Source organism: Scardinius erythrophthalmus (genome assembly GCF_964197995.2).
Source record: "Scardinius erythrophthalmus genome assembly, chromosome: 2".
NCBI classification, from domain to species: Eukaryota; Metazoa; Chordata; class Actinopteri; order Cypriniformes; family Leuciscidae; genus Scardinius; species Scardinius erythrophthalmus.
In genome coordinates this window covers 53960039-53986227 of record NC_138222.1, presented here as the reverse complement: position 1 = coordinate 53986227, position 26189 = coordinate 53960039, and the positions used below count along the sequence as shown (strand labels likewise).

Below are 26189 nucleotides of genomic sequence, written 5' to 3'. Positions count from 1 at the left end.
TTATGTATTTTATTGATTATACTGCAGAATGAAGAAAAAGTGATAAAGACAATATCAACATTCATTCCATTCATGGTAGTTAATCAAAGATGACCATATGTGATCTGCTGTATGATATGATTATATCATATTCAATTTATTTGCAGTAGGAAACTAATTAAGGTGCATCAAAATATTGAATTGGGTTTTGTGCTGACAAATCAGCACAGCTTCAGAAATTACAGTTGTATATTTTCAGGACCATGGACAGGGATATTCTATGTCAAAGGTTACAGTGCTAATACATGTGACCCACATCGATCTGTTAGCGCTGCTGTCACGAACGGTTGCAATAAAGGTGAGGGAACGGAAATTCGCAGCATTACAGAACTCAAAATACTCAGAACACTAGAAACAGAACAACCCCATTTAAACAGACAAAGAACACAGATAATCCCTTCCATACGACCGGGCGACACAGAAGGTCCTGGAGGGCAGGGCGAAGCCATAGCGACAAGCGACTGAGGAGGAGTCAGGCAAGCAAATGAGGACCAAGGCGAACTTGGAAGGAAGGAGGAGACCGCCGGAGCAAAGTGGGTGGAGGGATGAAGCACAGCTGAAGTCCCAGAAGGTGGAGCCTTAGGGACAAGAAAGCACCCGGTGGATGCGTAGGGAGGGCGGTCCCAGGTGGAGCCCAGGGGGCGACTGCTCGACAGGTAGAGGTGGAGTTTTGGGCCTGGAGGTTCTGGGCGGAGCTAGTAGGTCCACACTCCAGGGCTGGACTGGTGAACATGAGCCCAAGGGCAAATCCAAGTAGATGTGTGAACTCAGCGTAAGAGGAGCTGAAGGGCTGTGAGGAGGCTGAAAGACAGGGCAGTGCAGGCAGGGCTTCACAAAAAGTTTTCTTGGACAATACAGAACAGACATAAATTTTCCCTCTTTGGTCGACACAGACTAGTGAAAAACTACTGAAAACCCACCCAAACAGACAAAGAACACAGATAATCCCTTACAACAAGCTTTTTTAATATTCATAAAAAATAAACATTTGTTAGAGGAAGAAGATCAAATCTCGCCTATTTTAGCATTTATTCTCTTTATAGCATGTACCTGTAAATATTATTAGTAGTAAAATATAGATATGTTCTGTGTAGACTAAAAATTATTAATTGGTTACATTATTATTTATGTCTTTTTTATAATTTCAGGTTGAGAACAAATAAAATGTTCACGTTTTGAAAAATGGGAAGTATGTCAACTTTTTTGTCTACAGAATTAATTCAAACTGTAGTTGGAAGCACTCTGCACTTAAAACTGTGTCAAGTCCAGGAAATGAGCATGATTTGCTGACTTCATGAAAATCATGTGATCTTATCAGGTATAAGTGGATATAACAGTTAACTCTGTGTGAGCTACTGTACTTTTCTTAGCCTGAGCACAGAATGATCTGGATGAAGATAAAATGGCCAAACAACTTTGTGTGATGATCTTCCTCTTGTATGAAATCTGTAAGTGCCATTTCAGTAACATTCATATACATTTAAGAAATAATGTTAATGCTTTTCTAAAGATCTAAAGTTTGTAATATTTTAACAGTTGAGACAATATTTGGAAACATCATTCAACTGGATTCGGTTTTATTAGTTCATGAAGGAGATACAGTGGTGTTGTCCTGCTTCATTTCATCAAAACAAATAAGTCTGGCTTCATGGTACAAGCAAGTCACTGGAGAAGAACCACGTCTCATCGCTTCCTCAATTCTCCATTCATCAGAAAGCCAATTTCACAATGAATTTGACAATAGTCATTTTGAAGTGTCAAGAGTGACTGACACTTTTAATCTGAAGATTATGAACACCGTACAATCAGATTCAGCCACATACTACTGTACAACATCTTTCTCTAATATCATTAACTTTGGAAATGGCACTCGTCTGGTTATTAAAGGTGAGTCAGTGTCTCCTTCATGTTAAAGTGTTTATAATGATGATATTGGGAATAAAACAGTTATTTATACAAAACATCATCCATTCTAGGAGCTGAAACCAGCAAACCCACTCATCTACAGCTGCCCAAGCATGAACTAGTTGAGTCGGCGGTAAATGAGCCTCTACAGTGTTCAATCCAAAACCAGTTCATGAGTGGTGGAGGTGAACATCGTCTCTACTGGTTCAGACATGGATCAGGAGAATCTCCTTCAGGATCCATTTATATTCATGGAAACACAAGTGATCAGTGTGTGGAGAGCTCTGGAGCTGGCTGTCTTTCACCGACATGTGTGTACAACCTCCCAAAGAAAATGTTCAGTTCCTCAGATGCTGGAATTCACTGTGCACTGGCCACATGTGGAGAGGCTTTATTTGGACATGATCCTAAACTGAATCCTGGTAAGTTTGAACATTTGATTATCTCTTCGGTACTTCTATTTGAAAATGGCATGTTTTTAATTAAGAGTTTTGTAAGAGTTGAACAGAGAAAACAGACCTAAATAATGTTCTGCTTACAAAAATATAAAACCAAAAAATATATTTTTCTTCTCAAGCTTTAGACGCAAATGAGAGCCAGAAAATACAATTTCTTCAAATCGGTCTTGCAGCAATACTGGCAATAAGTCTTACAATCAATATACTGCTTTGTTGTTTGTGGAAAAATGGTAAGAATTTTGATTCACTTATCTGTAAAGAATATAATTTATATTAATATTGTTACAAAATAGTGTAAGAATTACCTGATCAATAGTGTATTTTTGTTTGATTATTTCCTTAATAAAAAAAAAATGCTGTAATATTTGAACATTTATTTTTTAAGGCCATGTGTAAGCAATGCCGGTCTCTCTTTTAAAGATGAATTCTCAAACTGTTATATATCTCTATTTAAAACAGGGACAAAATCTCAACAAATACAGACTACTGATGGGGATGATGATGATGTGTCAATAAATCAGGTAACTGAAAACAGATTAAAGCCACTGATAATGCATCTACAATGAGTGATATGATAAATAACACTGTGGAAATCTGCTTTTTCTTTTAGAACAGGGAATTGACTTACGCGACTGTACTAACCGGCAGCAAACACTCAAGAGTGAAGAGGATGAGCAGCCCCGAAGACACACTGTATTCTGGTTTAGCATGTCAACAGCAAAGCTGAAAAAACTTTATATTAACATTTGCAAGCATTTAGTTCTATTGCTCTGTGTGCACAGATATTTCCTTTCCTTTCCAAAACAACAAAAAAAGCATATCAGATTTACTTTAACTTTTCTGGCACTAGTAACCTATAGCAACAAAAACTGCAAAAGCACACTATGAGAAGTAGGCTACAGATATGATAATATCATCATAAGTATTTGTTTGTCATCTGATTACCTGCGATTAGCTGCTATTGTCCAGCAACCTTTTTTATTTTATTTGTATTGTTTTGTATATGTTTGTATGTGGGTGAGGCTATGTGCAAAGGACGTGCAATTTCTGCATGTTCTGGAATGCATGTTCTACAAATACATGTTCTGGAAAATAAAGGTATAATGGTACAAAGTGCTAAAGGCTCCTTTTTAGTTTAAAATTTCTCACAAAATACGATAGCAACAAAGGCCACAAAGACACTATCCTAAACGCCAGTTTTCAACATTTTTCTTCTCATTCAAGACAAGTCACCATTATTTTTATAGCACTTTATATAATAGAAATTGTTTCAAAGCAACTGCACAATAATAAACAGGATTTAACAGAATTACTGATGCAAACTTCATCAACTATGAGACAAATTCAAATTCTGCTGTAAAGCAGATGTAGCGAGATAATAGTCTTTCACATCACAAGGTTATTCTCATACATGCAATACAATAATTATGTAAAATGAATGTTAAAAGTGACTGAAATAATGATGCTATGATACACCATTTTGATAATATGGTAGGCTACTATATTTGCTATTATATTCTATTTTATTTGCAATTACATTCATGTTTTTTTTTTATTTAAATTTCAAGCTGATTTTATAATTTCTTCTCACACAAATTGTAGGTTATTGCACAGTAAATATTTAATAAAAATGAATATATACTGTATAATTGATCATAAAATATATTTTTTGGGAAAAAAAATAAAATAAAATAACACATTCCTTTAGAATGAACTTTATGCTTGGATATTTCCGACTTCCCACTTCTGTAATCGTGATTAGCCTACAACTTACGAGCTTTCGCATTCAAGTGCTTTGTAGTAGGAAAGAACAGGAATCATGGCCATGGACACCAGGTTTAATCTTGCCTATTTATTGGGGAAATTGTACTAAAGCCAAAATGATATTTAGCGTCATTCACTGACAACAATATAAACATTCACCTCGCTGTCTAGACAGTCAGCTTGCTGCTGATTTTGGAATTTCGGTCAAATTCAGGCTATTTTCGCTGTACAATACGCTTTAAATTATTATTCATATAAATGAACCAATTTCACGAGAAGACAAGGCGATGTAGCTGTTGTGGAAGAAACTAATAGGCCTAACTGTCTCAGCGCAATCGTTTCCCTCTCCGCCGTGTTTAAAGTTTATGAACCAGTCACCCACCTATCAAAATTATTCCTGAGCTTCCCAGTGGTAATTACGACTCGAGAGGGCGTTCATGTCCAATTTATAACAAGGAAACTACTTTTTACGATAATCCCTAGGCCTATAGCACGTCAAAGCAGCATTAGTCCCGTTCCCAAAAACTTTTCTTTACTTTCTCAATACACAAATGCTTGTTTTGACATTATTTGAAATTAAAGTGGTAATTTTACAAGTCATAAGTAACATTTCCTATTAAAACCTCGAAAAGACTGTATTAGTATATATCAATCCATTTTTGAGAAGAAACAATTCAAATCAATATTAAAAATTTGAAAAATAAATGGCTTTAAGAATCAATTAGCCTATCAAAACTGACAGATCTTGCACCAACATCCAAAAACCACAAAGTGGCAGCAGAGACCATATATTCAGTGCAAAGGGCCTACAGATGAGTTACATTCATATAGGTTTGCAGGTATTGTATATCAGTGACAGATTTATAGTATCTGTTCAAAATCAAAACAACATCAACTCTGATTCTAGAACATGCAAACTCTAAGAATTTGAACAGTTTTCTTCACAAATCTAAGCCTATGCGAGAAAACAGGGGTGAATACAGTGGCTGTGGTAAAGAAAATGAGGCCATCAAGACAGATAACATCTAACACAAGATAGACTAAAGGGCAGTTTATAATGTCACATGCCTGTCCTGTCTTGTGCTGCACATGGGTGTTTTGTTATTTTGGGCCATGTGCTCTTGTTATTGTCTGATCCCTCCCCCTTGTTATCTGATTATTGTTTGAGTTCATCCACCTGTTCCCTCCTGATTAGTTTCCCTTTATTAGTTCCCTCTTGTTTGCAGTCTGTGTCGGTACATTGTCTTTTGTTTCCTGTTCCCCGAGACCTGCCAGAGTGTTCTGAGTTTGTTTATTGTTTTTGTATTTACTTGGTTCTATTTTTCCCCCTCGTGGGTTTTGTTTTGCATTTTTGTTATTAAATACTTCTTTTTCTCCAGCGTTTGAGTCCTCACATTTTTGTTCTTAGTTTGCCGTGACAGAATGTACCGACCATTATGAGGACTCAGCGGAGAAGAGAGGCGCCACCAGTCTCCTGTCCGCAATGGGAGCGGATTCTCCGTTTTCAGGAGTTGGTCTCCCTCCGTCAGCAGGGGATGGAGGTGAGGGAGTTTGGTCAGAGGTTCCGTCGCGCTGCTGAAGGGCTGAACCTGGGCGAGGAGGCTTGCAGGGATCTGTTTAATTATGCGCTGGATGAACCCGATGGACTGGCTGATCTGTAGGGCTTTTGACCATGTCAGCTTTGAGGCGATGGTGGAGGGTTTCATTCGCCATCGGGAGAGGATCGCCAGGGGAGTGGTCTCTGTTCCGGTGATCCAAGTTCCAGTGGACCCAGTTCCGGTGGTTCCGAAACGGAGGAGGAGAAGGAAGAACCCCTCCATGGCTATTCCGGTGGACCCAGTTCCGGTGGACCCAGTTCCGGTCGACCCAAGTCCGGTAGACCCAGTTCCGGTGGACCCAGTTCCGGTCGACCCGAGTCCGGTGGTCCCAGTTCCGGTGGTCCCAGTTCCGGTGGTCCCAGTTCCGGTGGTCCGGGGACGGAGGAGAAAGAGAAAGGCCTCCTCAATGACCTTTCCGATGGCTCCTAACCCGGAGGCCATCCCGGAGGTGACTGCCATCCCTGACGCGTCGCCCTGGTACCTTGCCTTGCCAGCCCCGCCCGAGCTGCTCGCCCTGCCGGCCCCGCCCAAGCTGCTCGCCCTACCAGCCCCGCCCAAACTGCTCGCCCTGCCGGTCCCGCCCAAGCTGCTCGTCCTGCCGGCACCACCCCAGCGACCAGTCACGTCTGCAGAGCCTGGGTCTTCGGACAAGATGGCCGCCACAGAGACTATTCACGTCACATCTGCCGAGCCTGTGTCTTCGGACATAATGGCCATCGCCAAACCTGTGTCTTCGGACAAGATGGACACCGCCGAGCCAGTGTCTGTTCCTGAGCCGGAGCCAGTGTCTGTTCCTGAGCCGGAGCCAGTGTCTGTTCCTGAGCCGGAGCCAGTGTCTGTTCCTGAGCCGGAGCCAGTGTCTGTTCCTGAGCCGGAGCCAGTGTCTGTTCCTGAGCCGGAGCCAGTGTCTGTTCCTGAGCCGGTGGTGCCAGTTCCAGTGCCTGAGCCGGTGGTGCCAGTTCCAGTGCCTGAGCCGGTGGTGCCAGTTCCAGTGCCTGAGCCGGTGGTGCCAGTTCCAGTACCTGAGCCGGGGGTGCCAGTTCCAGTGCCTGAGCCGGTGGTGCCAGTTCCAGTGCCTAAGCCGGTGGTGCCAGTTCCAGTGCCTGAGCCGGTGGTGCCAGTTCCAGTGCCAGTTCCAGTGCTTGAGCCGTTGGTGCCAGTTCCAGTGCCTGAGCCGGTGGTGCCAGTTCCAGTTCCAGTGCCTGAGCCGGTGGTGCCAGTTCCAGTGCCTGAGCCGGTGGTGCCAGTTCCAGTGCCAGTTCCAGTGCCTGAGCCATTGGTGCCAGTTCCTGAGCCGGTGCTGTCGGTGCCAGTTCCTGAGCCGGTGCTGTCGGTGCCAGTTCCTGAGTCAGTTCCTGAGCCGGTGTCGGTTCCTGTTCATGAGTCGGTGTCGGTTCCTGTGCCATGGCCGCCCGAGGGGTCGTCTCCGCCATGGCCGCCCGAGGGGTCGTCTCCGCCATGGCCGCCCGAGGGGTCGTCTCCGCCATGGCCGCCCGAGGGGTCGTCTCCGCCATGGCCGCCCGAGGGGTCGTCTCCGCCATGGCCGCCTGACAGATCGTCTCAGCCCTGGCTGCCTACACGATCTTCTCCGCCCTGGTCGCCCGAGGGAGAATCTCTGCCGTGGCCACCTGAAGGGTCGTCTCCGCCCTGGCCACCTGAGGGAAAGTCTCCGCCCTGGCCGCCAGATGGACTGACATTGCCGTCCTGGTCTCTCGAACCCTGTGGGCCACTCTGGTGTCACAATCATTTTGTTTCTCCCGTCCCACCCTGGTCTGTCCCTCCCGTCCCGCCCTGGTCTGTCCCTCCCGTCCCGTCCCATCCCGTCCCGCCCTGGTCTGTCCGTCCCGCCCTGGTCTGTCCCTCCCGTCCCGTCTGGGTCTTATGGAGCGTCTGGTAGCCGCTCCGTAGGGAGGGGGTAATGTCACATGCCTGTCCTGTCTTGTGCTGCACATGGGTGTTTTGTTATTTTGGGCCATGTGCTCTTGTTATTGTCTGATCCCTCCCCCTTGTTATCTGATTATTGTTTGAGTTCATCCACCTGTTCCCTCCTGATTAGTTTCCCTTTATTAGTTCCCTCTTGTTTGCAGTCTGTGTCGGTACAGATGGTGGTCAACCAGAATGCCTATTACCGCCGCGCCAGCCGCCGCGGCGAAATTACCGCGGCGAAAATAAACCAGCCGCATTTCAAAGTCGTTCCCGAAATGACCGCCAGGTGGCGCAAAGGGACATTGTGCAAAACAGCAGCAATTGCCGTATTTTAAAATGTAAGTGGGTTAAATAATAGGCATATTTTTCATTTATATAAATAGGCCTATTAGGCTACAACAGAATAGAACCAAAGATAGAATCAATTTTACAGCTGAAAAAATAGAATCAAAAGTTAAAAATAGAGACGATGTTAGGAGCAATGACGCTGAATATTTTTATTATTCTATTGAGGAATTAGATAAACGAAGAGCTCTCGTGAGCGATACAATTTATAGTGATTTCAAAAGCAGTCCTTAAAAAAAAAAAAAATTACATGGAGTAGTGTGGCATAATTTTTGAGAGATTACGCGGAACGCGTTTTAGTTAAGATCCTGGTTTCAATGCCCTTAATGTATATAGGCTAGGCTTTAAAAAAAAATCACAACTCGTTTTGAGATTGTTTTGAATTAAACATTGAAGTTTAAAATGTAGTGTTTTGGCACACCAGGCCGAGTGGCGTTACGCATTGTTCAAAAATCAGGTTTTATTCTGGCATGTTGAATTGGCGTTAGATTTTTTTTTATTATTTATTAGATTTAGATTTTAGGTTTTGTTAGATTTATTTTTCTCATAACAGCTAAAATAACTTAATATGATTTTTATCAATGAACTAGTGTTTTCTGACAGTGTCGACTGCAAAGATGAAGTTGACGATCGCCATATTTGTAGTGAACGCACCTAGAGAGAAATGCACAAAGACATAATCAGAGAGTAGCCTTTTTCTTTTTCGTTTTGAATTATTTCGTTTGAAGACATTTCAAGCTTTGTGTATTTGATGTATTTATCATGTCTGTGTGAGGCATACGCTGAGTTTCGTTAAGTTAGGAGGATGAGATGTGCTCCAGCTGACGTGCAATGCAAGTGACCTCACGGGCGCCTCTATGATTAGTGTCTGTTTGCTTCTCTTACTTATTGAATCCAGACAATTGGGTGATGAAAAAATGATTAAAATTAAGATACAATTTATAGAAAACGAAATTCACTTTAAAAAAAGGTTTCTACTAAACAAAACTTAATGAAGTGGTCAAAATCATGTCTGACCCACTCCATATCCATCTCTCGATATAATGCATCTTATCTTACTCATGCTGTTCACTTTTCATATTCAACATAGATTGAAAAAACAACATTATAATATTTTAACAAATATGATACTAAATGAGATTATTTAATGTCTACAACAGTAGGCCTATAGACTCTATTTGTACAAATTGCTGCACGTTAATGTAATTAAATGAAACCTTGTAACGAATTCACATTGTAGGGTAGACTGTGTACAGTTGAGACACCTTAAATAACTTGCGTTCCAGCAAGCACAAGTTGTGATTTTTGCTGTGCACTTGGTGTCAGCTGGGAAGGAAATATAGAGACCAGACCTCTTGGAACTTTAATTGAATACATAGCGTTGGTAAAGCATACTGAAATTACATCCCTACAAATGTATTAGGCCCTACTGAAAATAAATGTATCGAATTTAAGCAAAGTAGCCTAAATGTTAAGACTGTAAGCCCTTTGCTTTTTACGTAGCCTAAAGGACTCTTATAGCCGACTTTGGGTTAATTTAATTTGTAGAGGATTTTTTAACTCAAACATTAACACTGAAATAAATTAAACTAAATTATTGTAATTTTTGGCACACCACGACGAGTGGCGCTATGCATTGTTCTAAAGCCAGGTTTTATTCTGGCATGTTGAATTAGTGTTCAACAAATGCGGCGGCGCGTTCATTTGAATGAAGAGCGCTTCTCGCTCGTGCGAGCGAACACACACTGGAACGTTAGGCCGTATCGCAACGAGTGAATAGTGGCCGAGTGGTTGAACGTACGTTACGATCATTTAGATGACACGGGTTCGAATCCCGAACTAACTTGGACTACTGGTGTTTTTATATTAGCCTATTAATGCATTTTATAGTCTATTGTTGATGCAGAGAGATTTGTCTTCTAAAACATTTTTTTTTTGCCTATTTACAAAATAAAATCGCCATGCATTTCCATTTTACACTAAGGAACAAATATTATACAATGACTTTACTTCTGTAGCCTATAATAATTCATATATATGACGTTTAAACGACAAACAATAAAATCAGAACCAGTATTCTGTTGCGTTCATGGTTCCAGTGGCAGTAATGCATCCACGGCTTTTCAAAATGTCTCAAAGCGTTTTGAGATTGTTTTGAATTAAATATTGAAGTTTATAATTTGTTTGGCACGACGAGTGGCAAACTCTTTGTTTTGTTTTGCAAACTCAGCTAGCCTGTGGGGGGTTTGGAGAAGGCAATACTTTGCTTTATCGTGGGGGTGCAGGACAGAGGTGTTAATGTTCCGTCTTTCATATGGAGAGTGTCGGAGCCAGCCTGATGAGGCAAAGGCAAAATTCTTTTAAGGATTAATCTCAAAATCTCCAAAAGTCCATAGCCTATGTACAGTAGGCCCTATATCTTATTAAATTATATATTGTAGTTTTATTGATTGTATAGGTTTTCCACAAACAATTTAAATGTAGCAGATACAGAGCTCTTTTATTGGCGACCCACCTCGTTTTATTGTAAGGTGAATTCAGCAAGGCATGTTGTATCTTTGAAGGAACAAAAGCTATTTGTTACAGTTTTTTCTTTCGTGATTTGTGTGGATGACACACAGCGACATATACAGTATTATCAGCTGTATGGTGTTTTTTTACGCTGAAATGCTTAATTTCGAGAAAGACCCGCCGCGCGCAGTGAGGGAGACCAAACTTACAAAAAAAATATCCATCGCGAGAGAGGCAAAGAAAAACGCCTGTTCTTAATTTATGTTGCTTTGAACTTTTTCCGTTTTGTACCGTTTTAATTTTTTAATTTAGCTGCAATTTCTTTGACAATAGAAATTTAAAATGTTGCAAGAATAGGCCTAAGATTCTGTGTTTCTTATTTTGCATCACAAAGGGAATAAACTCTATCGATGCAACCCTGTTTAAATAGCCTAAATAAACTGTCCCGACACTTTATTCATATCTTAAAATGTGCGATGGGTTTTCAAACTTAATTAATTTTATTTTTCTTTTACATTTTCATTGTTTATTTTTTAATTGAAAGCAATACTGTATTGAAAGTATTTTTCTGATTTGTTCGATCTGTTTTGAAAAATGTCTTCCGTTGCTATGGCCGGGTATCACTGTCAGTCATCTCAATCTCGTGAATGATTCACACACACACAAAAAAATTATTTAGCAGATTAAAGACGAATCATCTTCATTTTCTGGTGCAATCGGCTGACAGTCTTCCTTCATCAGATGTGTCGTCTTTGCAGCGGGAATGTAGCAAATTTATGTTGTAATGTACAATTGATAATTAAACAAGATGATTGACTTTAATAAACAGATGCATATTTAAGCATCAAGAACGGAAAAACATAAACACTGTCGGCTACACTGAGATTCGATCTCAGATCGTTTGAAGCTCCCAGAGGCTCTTGTTAATGCTTTGACCACAGAGCTACCGTCTGAATCGCCAACGTCAATTATTTTCTCTGTTTTAAAAGTTTGTAACATGTAAGGCTATTTAGTTCTGAATATAACAAAGAATGCTTAAACCGACTACATCGGTTAGGAGCTGCAAGTCCTGAAAATGTTTTAATTTCACGGTAAATTATTTTAAGTTATTTCACTGTTATGTTTCAGTTAATAAATCTACAAACACATTAAAATAACACGAAGAAAATGACAAGTAACCTATTGACATAGCCTTTCTAAATTATAGAAAAACTGGGCACACAATGTTAACGTGTGTCTACTTTGTTTAAATTTAATGAATTTGAATTCGTTTAACCACAATATTTATCTTGAATTTATCTGTGGCCTCAGCTCAAATTACTGCCGCGGCAGATTACGTCATAAAGAGAATAAACTGACACTTTTCAAAGTCTGTGATTACAGCGCCACTCAGCGGTAAAAGGCAGCAAATACACATCCCAATTTTGCCGCCGCGGGAACGGCGGCGGTAAAAGTCTCATTCTGGTTGACCACCATCTGTACATTGTCTTTTGTTTCCTGTTCCCCGAGACCTGCCAGAGTGTTCTGAGTTTGTTTATTGTTTTTGTATTTACTTGGTTCTATTTTTCCCCCTCGTGGGTTTTGTTTTGCATTTTTGTTATTAAATACTTCTTTTTCTCCAGCGTTTGAGTCCTCACATTTTTGTTCTTAGTTTGCCGTGACATATAAACTCTCAAAAAAACTGAGCTGAGATTAACAGATAACATAGTCACAACTCTAATTTTATCATATTGACAATGTATGTGTGCACAGGACTACTTGACAATGAATCATTAATTACATCTGTAATAATCACATCCTTTAAATAAAACCAGTCACTGTAAAAGAGAGAACACGACTGTTAAGATAACGAGGCCAGGTTTGTATTTTAGCATATACTGCATGAATCTAATATGCGGTTGCAACTGTGTCAGGTCCAGGAAACGGGTAATAGTGCTAACAGAACAGAATCATGTGACAGTGCAGTACTTCAAGACATATGTTATAGGCTACAACATTATATAACTTTGGTTGAGCTTCTGTTCCTAGACTGAAGAAGAAAATGGATAAAAAAATGTGTGTGATGGGTTTACTCTTAACGGAAATGTGTAAGTATATTTCTATAATTACATTTTTTCTAATTAGTCTGATATAAATGTTTTGTTTTAGTTGTTTGATGCACAATGTTAATTATTTTATAGTGGCGGGACTATATGGAAACATCATACAACTGGATTCAGTTTTATTAGTTCATGAAGGAGATACAGTGGTATTGTCCTGCTTCATTTCAACAAAACAAATAAGTGGGTCTTCATGGTACAAGCAAGTCACTGGAGAAGAACCACGTCTCATCGCTTCCTTTTCTCTCCATTCATCAGAAAGCCAATTTCACAATGAATTTGACAATAGTCATTTTGAAGTGTCAAGAGTGACTGACACTTTTAATCTGAAGATTATGAACACCGTACAATCAGATTCAGCCACATACTACTGTGCAACATCTTTCACTAATACCCTTAACTTTGGAAATGGCACTCGTCTGGTTATTAAAGGTGAGTCAGTGTCTCCTTCATGTTAAAGTGTTTATAATGATGATATTGGGAATAAAACAGTTATTTATACAAAACATCATCCATTCTAGGAGCAGAAACCAGCAAACCCACTCATCTACAGCTGCCCAAGCATGAACTAGTTGAGTCGGCGGTAAATGGGTCTCTACAGTGTTCAATCCAAAACCAGTTGATGAGTGGTGGAGGTGAACATCGTCTCTACTGGTTCAGACATGGATCAGGAGAATCTCCTTCAGGATCCATTTATATTCATGGAAACACAAGTGATCAGTGTGTGGAGAGCTCTGGAGCTGGCTGTCTTTCACCGACATGTGTGTACAACCTCCCAAAGAAAACGTTCAGTTCCTCAGATGCTGGAGTTCACTGTGCTCTGGCCACATGTGGAGAGGCTTTATTTGGACATGATCCTAAACTGAATCCTGGTAAGTTTGAGCTTTTCAACATCACATAGAAAATATCAGTCCTACAGTGCATATTATTTGTTATATAGTATATATAGTATATATGTAATATTGTTCCTCATGATTTAGACAACTTCAAGAGCCAGAACACACAGTTAATCTTTATAATTGGCCTTACGGTGCTGCTGACATCAAATGTTACAATCAATATTCTGCTGTGCTGCATGAGGAGGAAAGGTAAGTGCTTGAATTCTTGCTTCTACAATCAACAGTTTGTTACGGCATAGTAGTACTTCCATAATCTACTGAGAAGTTTAAATATTCCGCATACTTTTTTTAATATAATATTTTCTTTGTCAGATGTCCTATATTAGAATTAGATCATTTATGTGAGAGTTAACCATTGTGTGTTTTATTATAGAGTCTATCAATGCAATAGACAGCAAATATCAACAAATCCAGACTACTGATGATGATGTGTCAATAATTCAGGTTTGTCAAATGAAACTCTCCAGATGTAAAACCACTAGTAATACATTTATGATGATTTATCACTAATCATTTTGTGGAAGTTAAAATTAATTTGCCTGGAATGTTCTTTTTTTTTGTGTAGTATGAGGAAGTGAACTTTTGGCCTTCACCCATCACCACCAAACACTCGAAGAGTGAAGAGAAACAACAGACATATGATATTCGGGTTTGACATGTCAAAACCATGGCAAAAACAAAAACACAAACTGGCTGTATATTAGCTAGTATTATTCAGTAATAACCATCATTTCATTTGAGCAATTCTGAAAATTATTTTTGATCAGTAATTATAGTTATCAATGGGCTGATATATTGTAGTGACTAAAAAAAAAAACAGTCAAAGTAAATATTTTCCTCAATATCTTATTGCAATAATTACATGCTTTTTTGTTTGCTTTATTCATGTAATAAACATTAACATCTACAATAATTTAAACAGTCTACGCATTCTGTCAATGCCACCACTGTACAATTAGGCTACTTACGTTATTATAAATGTATTCATATATAATGGCATAAATAAAGTACTTTCCATATGAATTGCTGTGTTCTGTGTGTTTTTACTGTGTTGTGAACTAGAAGTGAATAGATCCAATGATCTGCATTCACCAGGTGGCAGTAGAGACCATGTGTTAAATTCAGCATTCAGCAAGTTCCTCTTTTAAAGGGATAGTTCACCCAAAAATAAAAAATTGTCGTCACTTTCTCACCCTCAAGTTGTTCCAAACCTGTATGAATTTTCTTCTTCTATTGACCACAAAAGAAGGTATTCTAAAGCAGTGGCGGCTGGCAAAAAAAAAAAAAAAAAAAAAAAAAAGATTTATTAATGCAGGACTGAATGTAGGCTAACTGTTAAATAACCATTTAACAGTGATAACGTATTATTACTGCTTAGCTAAAAATGGAAAATTCAGCATTTAAAGCATGGCATAAGGTATAGGCTATAGCCAAAAATCTGTATGTATGGTATAATCTCAGTATTTACTTTTTTCTATTTGAATGAAAAAAGATCTGAATATATAATAATAATAATAATAATAATAATAATAATAATCATATCCTGATCAATATTCTCCTAAAATGTTCATATGTAAACTTGCAGTATCTATTATGTGCAAAAAATGGGTCAAATCACATTATATTCTAACATTGTATCATTACAATCTAAAAACAAAATAATGCTTTTTAAAGAAGACGTTAAATTCACTAAACTAAAAATGAAAATAAATAGCCTAACTGCTATGCAAATAGGTTTGAAATTCTATAGGCCTAGCACATTTGTTCACCACCAACAACAAATATTCAACAACAAATATTTTAGCAAAATATATTTATATTTTAGTGTTAATGTATATTTTAGTCAGAATTACTGCACTATTGCGCTCCGTCTGTTTTGCGCACATGCACGCGGCAGCGCTCGTTCACAGAAGCTTGCAGAAGGCTCGTCCACTCCTGACAGCAAAATGGACATTTTTTGCTTGACTTTCTAACATTTACAGATGGAGAAAATGTCCGTGAAATGTAAGTTATGCACTGAGGAAATTACTGGATGTCACTTCAGCTTAAAGATTATAATTTTATAATCTTTATTTTGGTATTTTGGTATTTTGGTATTTTGTCCCCACCAATCGCTGCACAAGTTAAAGTTACGTCTGATGACGAAAGCACGTTAGTGCTAGCCCTCCCGGAACCCATAGAGAATGCATTGCAGTGCCTGCAGTTCGAAAAAAATAAAATAAAAATCTATGCATGGAAGTCTATGTGAAGATCTGGGTGATTCTTGTGTAACTCTGTGGTTGAATCATGGGTTGAAAAAATGTGGTGGTGCGTCGCCCTATCGCCCTAATGAAGAAACCGCCCTGGTCACTAGACAGTTGATGGCACCCACTGACTTAGTAGGCTATGGGTTTGACCCATAGTATTTTTTTCCTACTATGGAAGTCAGTGGCTACCGTCAACTGTTTGAAACATTCTTTAAAATATCTTGTTTTTTGTTCAACAGAAGAAAAAGTTTTGGAACAACTTGAGGGTGAGTGAATGCCCTTTCACAAGGGATGCGACATCCGCGAGTGTCTCGTTAATTTTCAATAGGAGATGTGCGGAAAGCGGCAAAATGCTCATGCACCCAAAATCCTGCCACTTTCACAAGCGGCTATATATAGAAATATTTTATCTTTTTGTGAGTGGCAGCGGCTGTGTCTGCTTTAACCAATCATCGAACAGGTTATTAACGACCAATCATAGAACATTTTATTAAACTTATATCAGAGTGTTGAAAATATAAATATTATTGATAATTAATTAATGACAATAATAATGACACCACCACCACCACCACCACCAAAAAAAAAAAAAAAATCTGTTAAGATATATTTATTTGTTTTGTTGATGATTGTAACTATGGCAACATCCACCAAGACCGCAAGGCGAGCACCACCTCAACTGCACTAAACACTTCCACTACGAGAGAAAGCAGCAGCCGCTCAGTGATTCCACTGCTTGCCGCGTCCCATGTGAAAGGGCCTAATGCAACATTTTAATTTTTGGGTGAACTATCCCTTTAAGAATTCTTGTTAAATACCAACTAAATGTGCACTAGTCCTTTTTTAAAGGGAACTGTATCTTATACAAGCACCAGGGTCCACCATTTGAGTAAACAGAGTAAAAACAACATAACACATAAACACATTTTATCAAATGCACATTACATGCACATACATTTTAATTTAGTAGATGCAAATGAAGCATAGGCTATGATGCAAGTAATACGTGATTCATAAGGAAACTGTAAAACGGAACATTTCATAAGTTCCAAAGTTGACCTGAAAAGAACAACGCAGAGTCTACATACATTCATTAATCCACATAAAAACACCATAACACAACACAAAGTACCTTTCTTTTCCCACAATTATCCTTACTATGCCAAAGAAATGCATATATCTAACAATAAACAGTACAAAGCCATAATAACACTTAAACATACAAATACATTAAATTATGGACACTTACAGCTATCATCTCGAAATCCTTATTTTGATGACATTGTTAGCTAGGCCTGCTTTTATTTTAGGTAATAAAACACTTTCAGAGCACTTTATTTTAACACTTACTGTATATGCTATATGCTATATATATATATATATATATATATATATATATATATATATATATATATATATGTACACACACACACACACACACACACACACACACACACACACACACACACAAACATATTATATATATACAGTATGCCGTAAAACTGATAAGACTATACTCTGGGTTTAATTTTCAGAGGATGAAGGTCAACTCATAAAATCTAGGAGAAATTACCAAAATTATTCTGACAAATTGAATTAAATTGATGTTATAAGATCATGATGAAAATATTTGTGTCGAAGTAAAATGCTCCTCTCTGGATGTTACTGCTGTGATCTGACCTGAGCGTACAGAGACTGCTCCTGAATGACCTTTGATTTGGTCCTTCTAGTGTTCAGAGGTTTCTGACCAAAACTAATGGCTGCGTAATTCATGCTGGCTTCATCCTACAATCAAGAGAGAAGATAATCTCCAATTATGAGTGGAAAATTACACATGATGTGGCATAATATACACCAAAAGTTTTTAAAAACCATGAAAAAAATATATATTATCTAATATTAAATTAATAAGACAGATACATTGGTAAAGATTTGGAAAAGATCTAATGGAAGATAACTGTGTACTTACTTGATTCTCTTGAGGTTTGGGCACTTTGGGAAATTAAGAAACAGTCTTGTCATTACTGTAAATGGTAGTTCAATTTCTACAACATTTTCCTTTACAAAAAAAAATACCAATTTTATTCAGAAGTCCTACCTTTATTCTGACCCCTGACTAGTTTGATTCCCAGAAAAAAAACAAGAACAAAAAATATAATGTTTGAAACTCCAAGAGCAAGAAGAGTTGGATTCACATCACCACTCACTGAAACAAAATTAATTTGATCTTCTTAGAAAACATTTTTTAGATAAGTTTGGTATCATGTACTCTAGTATATGAATCAAATGCTTTTCTAGATAGCAGATAAAGCTAACCATTTCAACAGTTCAAGCCAGACATTTGCATTTCACCTTACCTCTAAAATTGAGTTGAGTTCCTTCTCCAAACAGTATCTCTCCACATGCGGCCACAGCGCAGTAGTAAATCCCAGCATCAGAGTCACTGATGTTGCTCTTGAGGAGATTGTAGACGCAGCTCTGCGTTTGAGACTCACTGCTGTTCTTACACTGACCATTTCTCTCTCCTTTGGTGTAAAGGACTCCTTGAGAGTCTCCCAAGCTTTGTCTGAACCAGTAGACGCTGTGTTCTCCAGCACAACTCTCACTGAAGATGCTGCACTGCAAATTCACTGAATCCCCTGGATGAAGCGTGTCGATCAAAGACTGCTGAAGAGTTGTGTGTCCAGCTTTAAAAAATGACATAAAAAAAACAGAAATAGTAAGGAAAAAAATAAAAAATAATTCAGATGCCTATAAATCAAACAAAGCTAAAATAACAAGCAGTGAAACTTACCTTTAAAAAATAATCTAGTGCCTGCACCCATTCCAATGTTGTAATATGATGCGACGACACAGTAATATATTGATGAGTCTGAAGGCTTTGTCTGTAAAATGGTCAGATTAAAATGATCATCTCCTTTGGTAACATTAAAACGACTCATTTTGTCAAAGTCCTTATTCCAGCTGGGTTGTTGATTTAAAAATAAAGACACAATTTGTATGAATCTTCCATCAGCCGTCTGTTTAAACCATGCTTTTGTTGATTGCAGAAGCTTTGAAAAACTGCAAGTAAGATTCACATCCTCTCCAGCTCGAACTACTTTTACATCTTCCTGAACAACATCCATATTAGAGGACACATCAGAGGAGCAGACTGCAAAATCAAGAACACAATAGTAACCTTTAGAGTTAATAAATAGGCGACTTGTTTAATGTTTAAAAAGACATTTAGGTATATTTACCAATTGTTGAGGAAAGCAAAAGAATGAAGTAATATCTCATGATCAGTCGTTTTCCAAAATTATCCTCAGGCTTGGAATTCCCCTGAAAAAGCAAATGAATGAGCCACACCATCACACACGCTAAAGAATAAGGGTAGATCACTAGACTGTGTCCTTACCATGTGTCCGTCTCTCTCTGCTTCAGTCAACTGAGGCACATGTGCACTTTCAGCTTAACTTTTCTGCTTTCACACCCCTCGCCACATCAAAATGTCTAAAAAAAAGTCTAACCTAACCATCTTTCCATCGCTCCAAAAAAATCTCTTATTTAGATAGATAGGTGTTATTAATACTAATGCTTAGTAAGTTGGCTTCTCTCTAAACTGTGTGGTTAATATGTTGTTTTATTGCTAATGCTTGATGTGGTTTGACAAAGGGGAAAAAAAGCAGGAAATAAGATGTTAAAAGAAGCATGTAACCAGAAGACAAAAAGGCCTCACATGAAAGTTATTTTTTTACCGATGATGCCACGACAAAACATTGAGGAGAACTAAGGGCTTAAATACACAAGGAGAGGTAATGAGAAAACTAAATGAACAACATGTGAATGTAACGAGTAACCAAGGGAACAAACTGACACACACTAGAAAACTAGTGGTGCATTCCATGAACTGTAAAGTGGACATCACAGGGTATTCCGCCATCTTAAGTGAGATTCCAATTCGAAGGGAGTGAACATGTTCCGTTCAAAGGGCACTGTGAACTGCATAGGGAATAAGGGAACATCGATTCATCACTTCACAGGAAGTGGATAGTGAAAATCACCCAACTGTTATTGTGCATCGCGTCACCAGTCTGAACTAACAATGGAGCAGAGCCTTTGGAAGAGTTTTTAAATGGCTCTGCGATGGACGAGTTTACGTATAGAGTATTCATAAATATTTAGTTGTTATTATACAAACTATAATATTTATGAACCTCAGGAATGTTTACTATGCAGCTGTGCGTGGCAAAGAAAGCACACAAAATGAGACAGCTACAATTATTAAAACCATTGATTAAGAACCCATTTACATATACTTAACCAAATCATATTTATTTTCATTATGAATGACAGTTATTGTACAGCTTCAATTAATAGCTGCAATAGTCAATTAAATATACAAGTAGTCTAAAAACGTTTTATTATATTTATTAGATACATAATGTTTGTTTTGTATATGTGTATTATATGATTTTGATATGATAAATTTGAAAGTAAAGTGAAAATGTTTTTTATATTATATCAATATTTATGTTATATCATAATTGGTGGGACCCCGTCATTGTCTTTCTTTGATGATGTTGTAGGGAGTTCCAAATTTTCAGCAAAGTCCACTTCAACAGATATCCCGTGCTCAGGGAGTAGGGAGCAGTTCAACACTGCGTAGGGACCCTGTCATTTGGAACGCACCTTAGGTCAACTTACAATGACAGAAAACACAGGTTAACAGGAACAGGGAAAACAGAAACAAAACACTATGAAATTACCTAGTTCTGGCATGAAACACTAGATGGCGCTGGCTGATAAGTCTTTGACTCATTTGGTAGCGATCACATGATTATCTACACAGCTGATTGGTTGCTGTTGGATCAGCGTCCAATGACCTCCGGCTCAACATTCAAACAATTACTGGTGTGTTGCTGTTAGCACTAAAAGTATGCAGTGCACTTTTAGAATGGCAGTGTGCTTTGCATCTGGAATCAAGATCTAAGATAAGTGATTAATGTTTTATTCCAAGTCTCTGCGCACATTGTGTGGTCCGGTTATTAATTCATAAATGGAGTAATCTTTACAAGTTTAAATAACTTAATGTTAGAAATGGTTTAAATGGCGTCATGCCAAGAGTGCACGAGTGAATCACTGAAGCATTTAAGCTTCAATCAATATGTTAAACTAAGCATCATGTTTATAGTCTTGTTTGTATAGTCATGTACAATCATAGTCATGTTTATAGTCTACTAAGCATAAGTTGGAGCGCTATGCAGTTGTGTCTATGCAGCAGAAAATGGTCTATTGTTTGTATTTCTGTGAGTAAATGCTGTCTATGGATGAAAAGGTTAAAGTAAAATAAGCATTCACATTCAATGCGATTACATGTTAGCAGAAACAAACAATATTTCAAGGGTAAAGTTTCATTACCTATGCTAACATGTTTATCGCGCGTCAGAGCACGCTGTCATTCGTTATCGCTCCTAATGGCTTTTCATTTATCAAATAAGAGTATAAGGGTTATGTAATCATTATCAAATGACTTAATTGATGATACTTGCTCTGGGTGGTTGCTGGGTTCCTATCTCTATCAGCTTGCAACGTCATATCTATTGTTCATGTTGTGGTTTAATTCTTTTCAGGGGAATGACTTCAGAGATATTTGACATCAGAAAAAATTAGACTTTATTAACAAACAAAGCCGAGTGTCCCTCTGCAGACAAGACCCTCCAGAAAGGCCTTCCAGCATATGTATATACCTACATCCTTCTCCCAAATATGGTAATACATTCTATAGGTATTTTGAGAAATAGTTTTGTACCATGTGACATTACTGAAATAGAATTTTCTGCTGTAACAACACCTTGTGCTCTCAGGTTCCAAAGTCAGCCAAAGTCACCCACAGACAAGGAAATAATAGTGTACAAAAAAACCAGTTAAATTACTTATTTTCTAAATAATAAAATCTTCAACATTCCCTCCTCTGGGGCTTATTTAAGCCCCACATTCGCTATCCTTTTCCAGAGTGTAGTTTCAAAATCCAGTCCCCTCAGTTATACTACCTTAGTGACTAAATTAAGTCATTCTTATTTTCAATGACTGAAATTATGCCACCATACTCCGGAGGAGCAATCGAGCCAAACATCTTTCTCCATACATTTTTCTTTCTTTCAGTTGTTTTTTCTTTTTCAATGGAGAAAGTAAAAGACTCGAATCCTCCCTAATCAAAAATCAAACATTGTTACAAGTGTGTGGATGAAATTGGTTCAGCATTGTCTAATTGTCACAGTTATGTAGAATATGTCAAACACAAAAATCCCTTATACAATTAAAAGTTCTTCTTGCGGTGTAGATATCCTCTTCGACCCAGACACCCAGGATCTGGCTTATTCATTTTCTTCTTCATCCTTATTCGAGGTACTTCAATCAATGTCCAATGATTGTAAATCTTAATTTGGTTTATAAGCTCAATCTTAATAATATATGATTTATTTGCCCTCTCAAATTAGTTTTCATTATCTTCTTAATATGGGAAGTACACAACAGAATAATAACCCTCTTTCAATATTGCAACTCCAAAAAACATTTCTAATCTTTTAAATCAAGCTTTCCTTAACTTTTTATTCAATTGTAAAGTCATTCTACTTTTTTCATGTAATTGTTTTCATTATTATAAAGTCAAATCATTATAATAAATCTCTGCTGATTATAATAGAATAAATGATTTAGTTTGCATGTTTATTTCGCATAATCCATATGAATTTTGATTTAAAATAGGGCTGGGTAAAAAATAACTTTTTCTCTTTTTTATTTGCTTCTTATTTTTATGAAGGAACGTCAATTCACTTATTTTTAAAGAATCAATTTTTTAGTCAGTCATGTTTTAGTTGATGTACAACCATAACACTGTAGTGCAGCTACATTAAATCACAATTTTCTTTGTTATAATGTTTTACATTTCAAATTCTGTCTACTTTATTACCAAATTTAAACAATAAATATCTCACGTGTTGCAGCTTTTTCTCATTATAGCTCCTCAGTTCAAGCATTCCTTAACTGAATACCTTTTCCTTCCTTTCTAATAATTTCTAAATGAACTATCATGAATTAACTTAATTATGTCACATGTAATCACTCAAACTAAGAAAGCTTCAAGAGCAATGTTACATTTACTTCATAAAAGTCATTCAATAAACTCATTAGACAATTAGAAAAAATAACTCTCGAAAATAACTTTTTATACTATCTTACATATTCATTGTATGGTCATTTCTTTTTCTGTATAACTAAGTTTTTTCCTTAACCATTTCAAACATAAAGCATTATAACTTAGTTATTGGTAAAACTTCCTTTCTGTAATTTACGTTTCTGCATACAATTAATGTTAATTTCAATTTTTCTAGAATGACTGCTAAACCATTATCTAAATCATTTTTTTCTGATAGAATTTCAAATCTAAGGAATACTTTGGTCTTAAATTTAATTACTTCTCTTGAGCCTCCTCTGCTGATTTCATTGCCTTTACCCATCTCTATCTTGTTCATATAATCCATTACCAAGAGTTTTATAGTCCTTCTGGTACTGATATATGGCCTATTTTTGTCACTGTTCCTTTCCTACCTTTATTTTTGGCACAAATTTCTCTTGTGTACAGTCAAAAATTGCAAAAAATGCCTTTTATTTAATTTTCCTTGTTCTTTTTCCTTATTCTTAATTTAGCCTTTTAATTATTGTCCTTCCTTATTCTTTTAATCCCTCCCCCCTTGCGCAGGTGAATACCTGTGCATCTGGTTTGAGAATATTCAAAAGTATGTTTTTGTGCAATAACCTGTCATTCTTACCCCCCTCTGGTACCACCATATAGATTGTTCATAAGGCAATAATCTACATGGTATTGAACAGTCTATATGCTATAACAATTTGTTTGTTATTGAATTTGAACAATTTTCATCTGAGGTGGTCGTTCTATTAGCACCATTTAAAATACATTTAATTAGTCAAATAGCATATTGAATCAAATCATAATTCAAATCATAAATGAAATCAAATATTTGTTAATAGTCAGTGTTAATCTTTCTTTAATTTTCAACTGTAGCCTTAAATTAATTACTTATACCCGTTTTATTGACAAATAACATTCGAGTACCCATTATGATCTATTTTAAAATGTCATTTGTCGATTTGTATTTTCCTTCATGACTTGTCTTAATTCGCACTGTGATATGACAATTACTTGAATTAGTCGCTTATCATTCATTATTGTCATTTGTTTTCTGATTTTTCATTATCGTTTTTACATTGTTTTTGATATATTCTTTAATTCAATATTTTTCTTTCTGGTGGGGTTATTATTAAGTTGCTACTAGTATATTCAATGGCTTTAACATTACATTTAAAGACAGTTTGGTTGATGTTGACTATTGTTTGAACTTGTACTCATCTCTGTTGATTCTCTTTGCACAACTCCTTGAAAGTTTCTTATTCTGCAACTTTTCATTTAAAGTTCTTCTTTTTCCATTCATGAGATCATTGTGAGTTGTAATTGGCTTTTTCCTTTTCTCTCATTGGCAAGGGAAGGTCATTGCCAGCATGTCCTTGAAACCTCACTCGCTGTTGTGGGGGTTTCCTGGAGTCGTTTGGCGTATTTTAAGTTGAGAGCCATGGACTCAAATGTCAGTTTGCTGATCAATGTTCAAGCTTCTTCTGAGATGACAAGGCACTGTCACTGGTTCTTTTTGTTTGAATCGTCCCAGAAACCTTCCTGGAACTGAACTGTTCTCATCTGTGAATGAAACCTTCATTATTTCTGTTAGTTCAGTTAGTGACAACAACAATTTAAATCATCTGCTCATCTGGCCCATTGTCCTTCTTGGTGTCATCTGTAAAATGATCATGTGGGCTGAGTGGTGTTCTGGCTTCTTTTGTGTGTTTTCTGCTCATTAGCAGTAGGGCTTTACCCCTATATTACTTTTTACAATTAGTCAATTCAGTTCAGTTATCTCATTGTTTTGAGTCCCACTATCAGCATACTAGTTATCAGACTTGGACAACACTCAACCCACTTTGCTAAAAGACAAAAGTTACAAGACAATATTTCAGTCTTTTGACAAAACGTCAGCTCCATCATGATATTCTGAAAAGAAAGTCAGATGTGTTATGCTCCATCATGATATTCTGAAAGGAAAGTCAGATGTGTTAGGCGCTGCGCAAAATGTAGCATCATTTTGTTTTCTTTTACAATTTTTTTTTCCCATTTTCTTTTTCTATTGTCACTATAGTTTCGACCAGGATATTAACCAAATCCATCCATGGTCATTATTTTATTGGGCAGAATATGCCCTGTGGGCCCACATATGAAATTTAGATACAGCTGTAGGCAAAATAATTGATTTGCCTTAGTGTACACTCATTCATTCATAATCAGTCACTCATCGGCCATCACACATTCTTCTTCCGCAGGTTGTGCTCTAAATGCGGAACTTACAAATTTAGCTGTGGAATTCCAAAGGTCTGACAGACAACATCACAACAGCTATTCAAACACTATTCAGAATTGTCAGTTATCTTAATGCTTAGTTTACCACTGTTGTTATAATCCCTTTTTTCTTGTTTTTTCCCAAACTCTAATAGATTAAATATTTCAGAATAATAGGCCTTAGTATGGTGCAGTTGAGAGTAAGACAGCCAATTGTAATTTCTCAAATGCATTTTGTCATTTGTTTGGTCTACTTTTTCATATTCTTTTTGTTTTTTGCTCATGAGCTTCTTTAAGAATAAAATTGGAGATCTCTGCCTAATCTTGGATCCATGGCCAATAACATTTCCATCTCATTTTCCCAGTTTTGACAGCATTTTTAATTTCATATTTTTGGACTTTTGGAGTTATTTATCCTTCTCCAATTTATCTCTCTAAAAAATTAAAACAAGATGGAGTGACCAGTACCATTGTTTTGCAAACAAAAATAATCATTCTTTGACATTTTGTGTCTATCTTTTTCTTTGCCAGAGAATAATTCTATCATGCCTTTAGCCCTATAGTTGTCTAATATAATAGCCCTCACTATACCAAATCCAGCCTCAGTTTTAACTATGTAGTGAGTTGAGCACCCACTTCTCTGTATTTTCTTTTCTTATAGAGCTGGACTTGTACCTATTGAAAAAGCAGAGAGGGTTAGTTTAGCAGAGAATATAAAGAATTGCCATGAGACCAGTGAATAATCAGAATGAATAATGTTAATATATTATTTAACCAAATTTGACACAGTCTCTAGAGTGTTCATTAGGTCTGTCACACCTGTGGTGCCGTAAGGGTCAGTTCTTCTGTTTTTAGATCAGTGTCTGTTGACATGTTTTTCAGCCTTGCTGTCACTCAAAGGCCATTGCAGAGTGGAGAATAGGCTCTGCTGTTTCTCTGTCTCTTCTCAGT

The 26189-nt window shown here is 37.4% G+C and overlaps 1 protein-coding gene across 1 annotated transcript; it reads right to left on the bottom strand.

Moving 5' to 3' along the window:
• Positions 1 to 17452: 17452 nt before the first annotated feature.
• Positions 17453 to 19215, bottom strand: LOC308705237 (uncharacterized protein; the record flags this gene model as incomplete). Its single annotated transcript, XM_081390140.1, has 7 exons — positions 19191 to 19215; positions 19033 to 19114; positions 18585 to 18944; positions 18148 to 18477; positions 17889 to 17996; positions 17760 to 17782; positions 17453 to 17575 (listed from the first exon to the last, which is right to left on the bottom strand). Exons 1-7 carry the CDS (start codon positions 19191 to 19193, stop codon positions 17453 to 17455), a joined length of 1029 nt encoding a protein of 342 aa, XP_081246266.1. The 5' UTR covers positions 19194 to 19215.
• Between the last annotated feature and the right edge of the window lie 6974 nt (positions 19216 to 26189).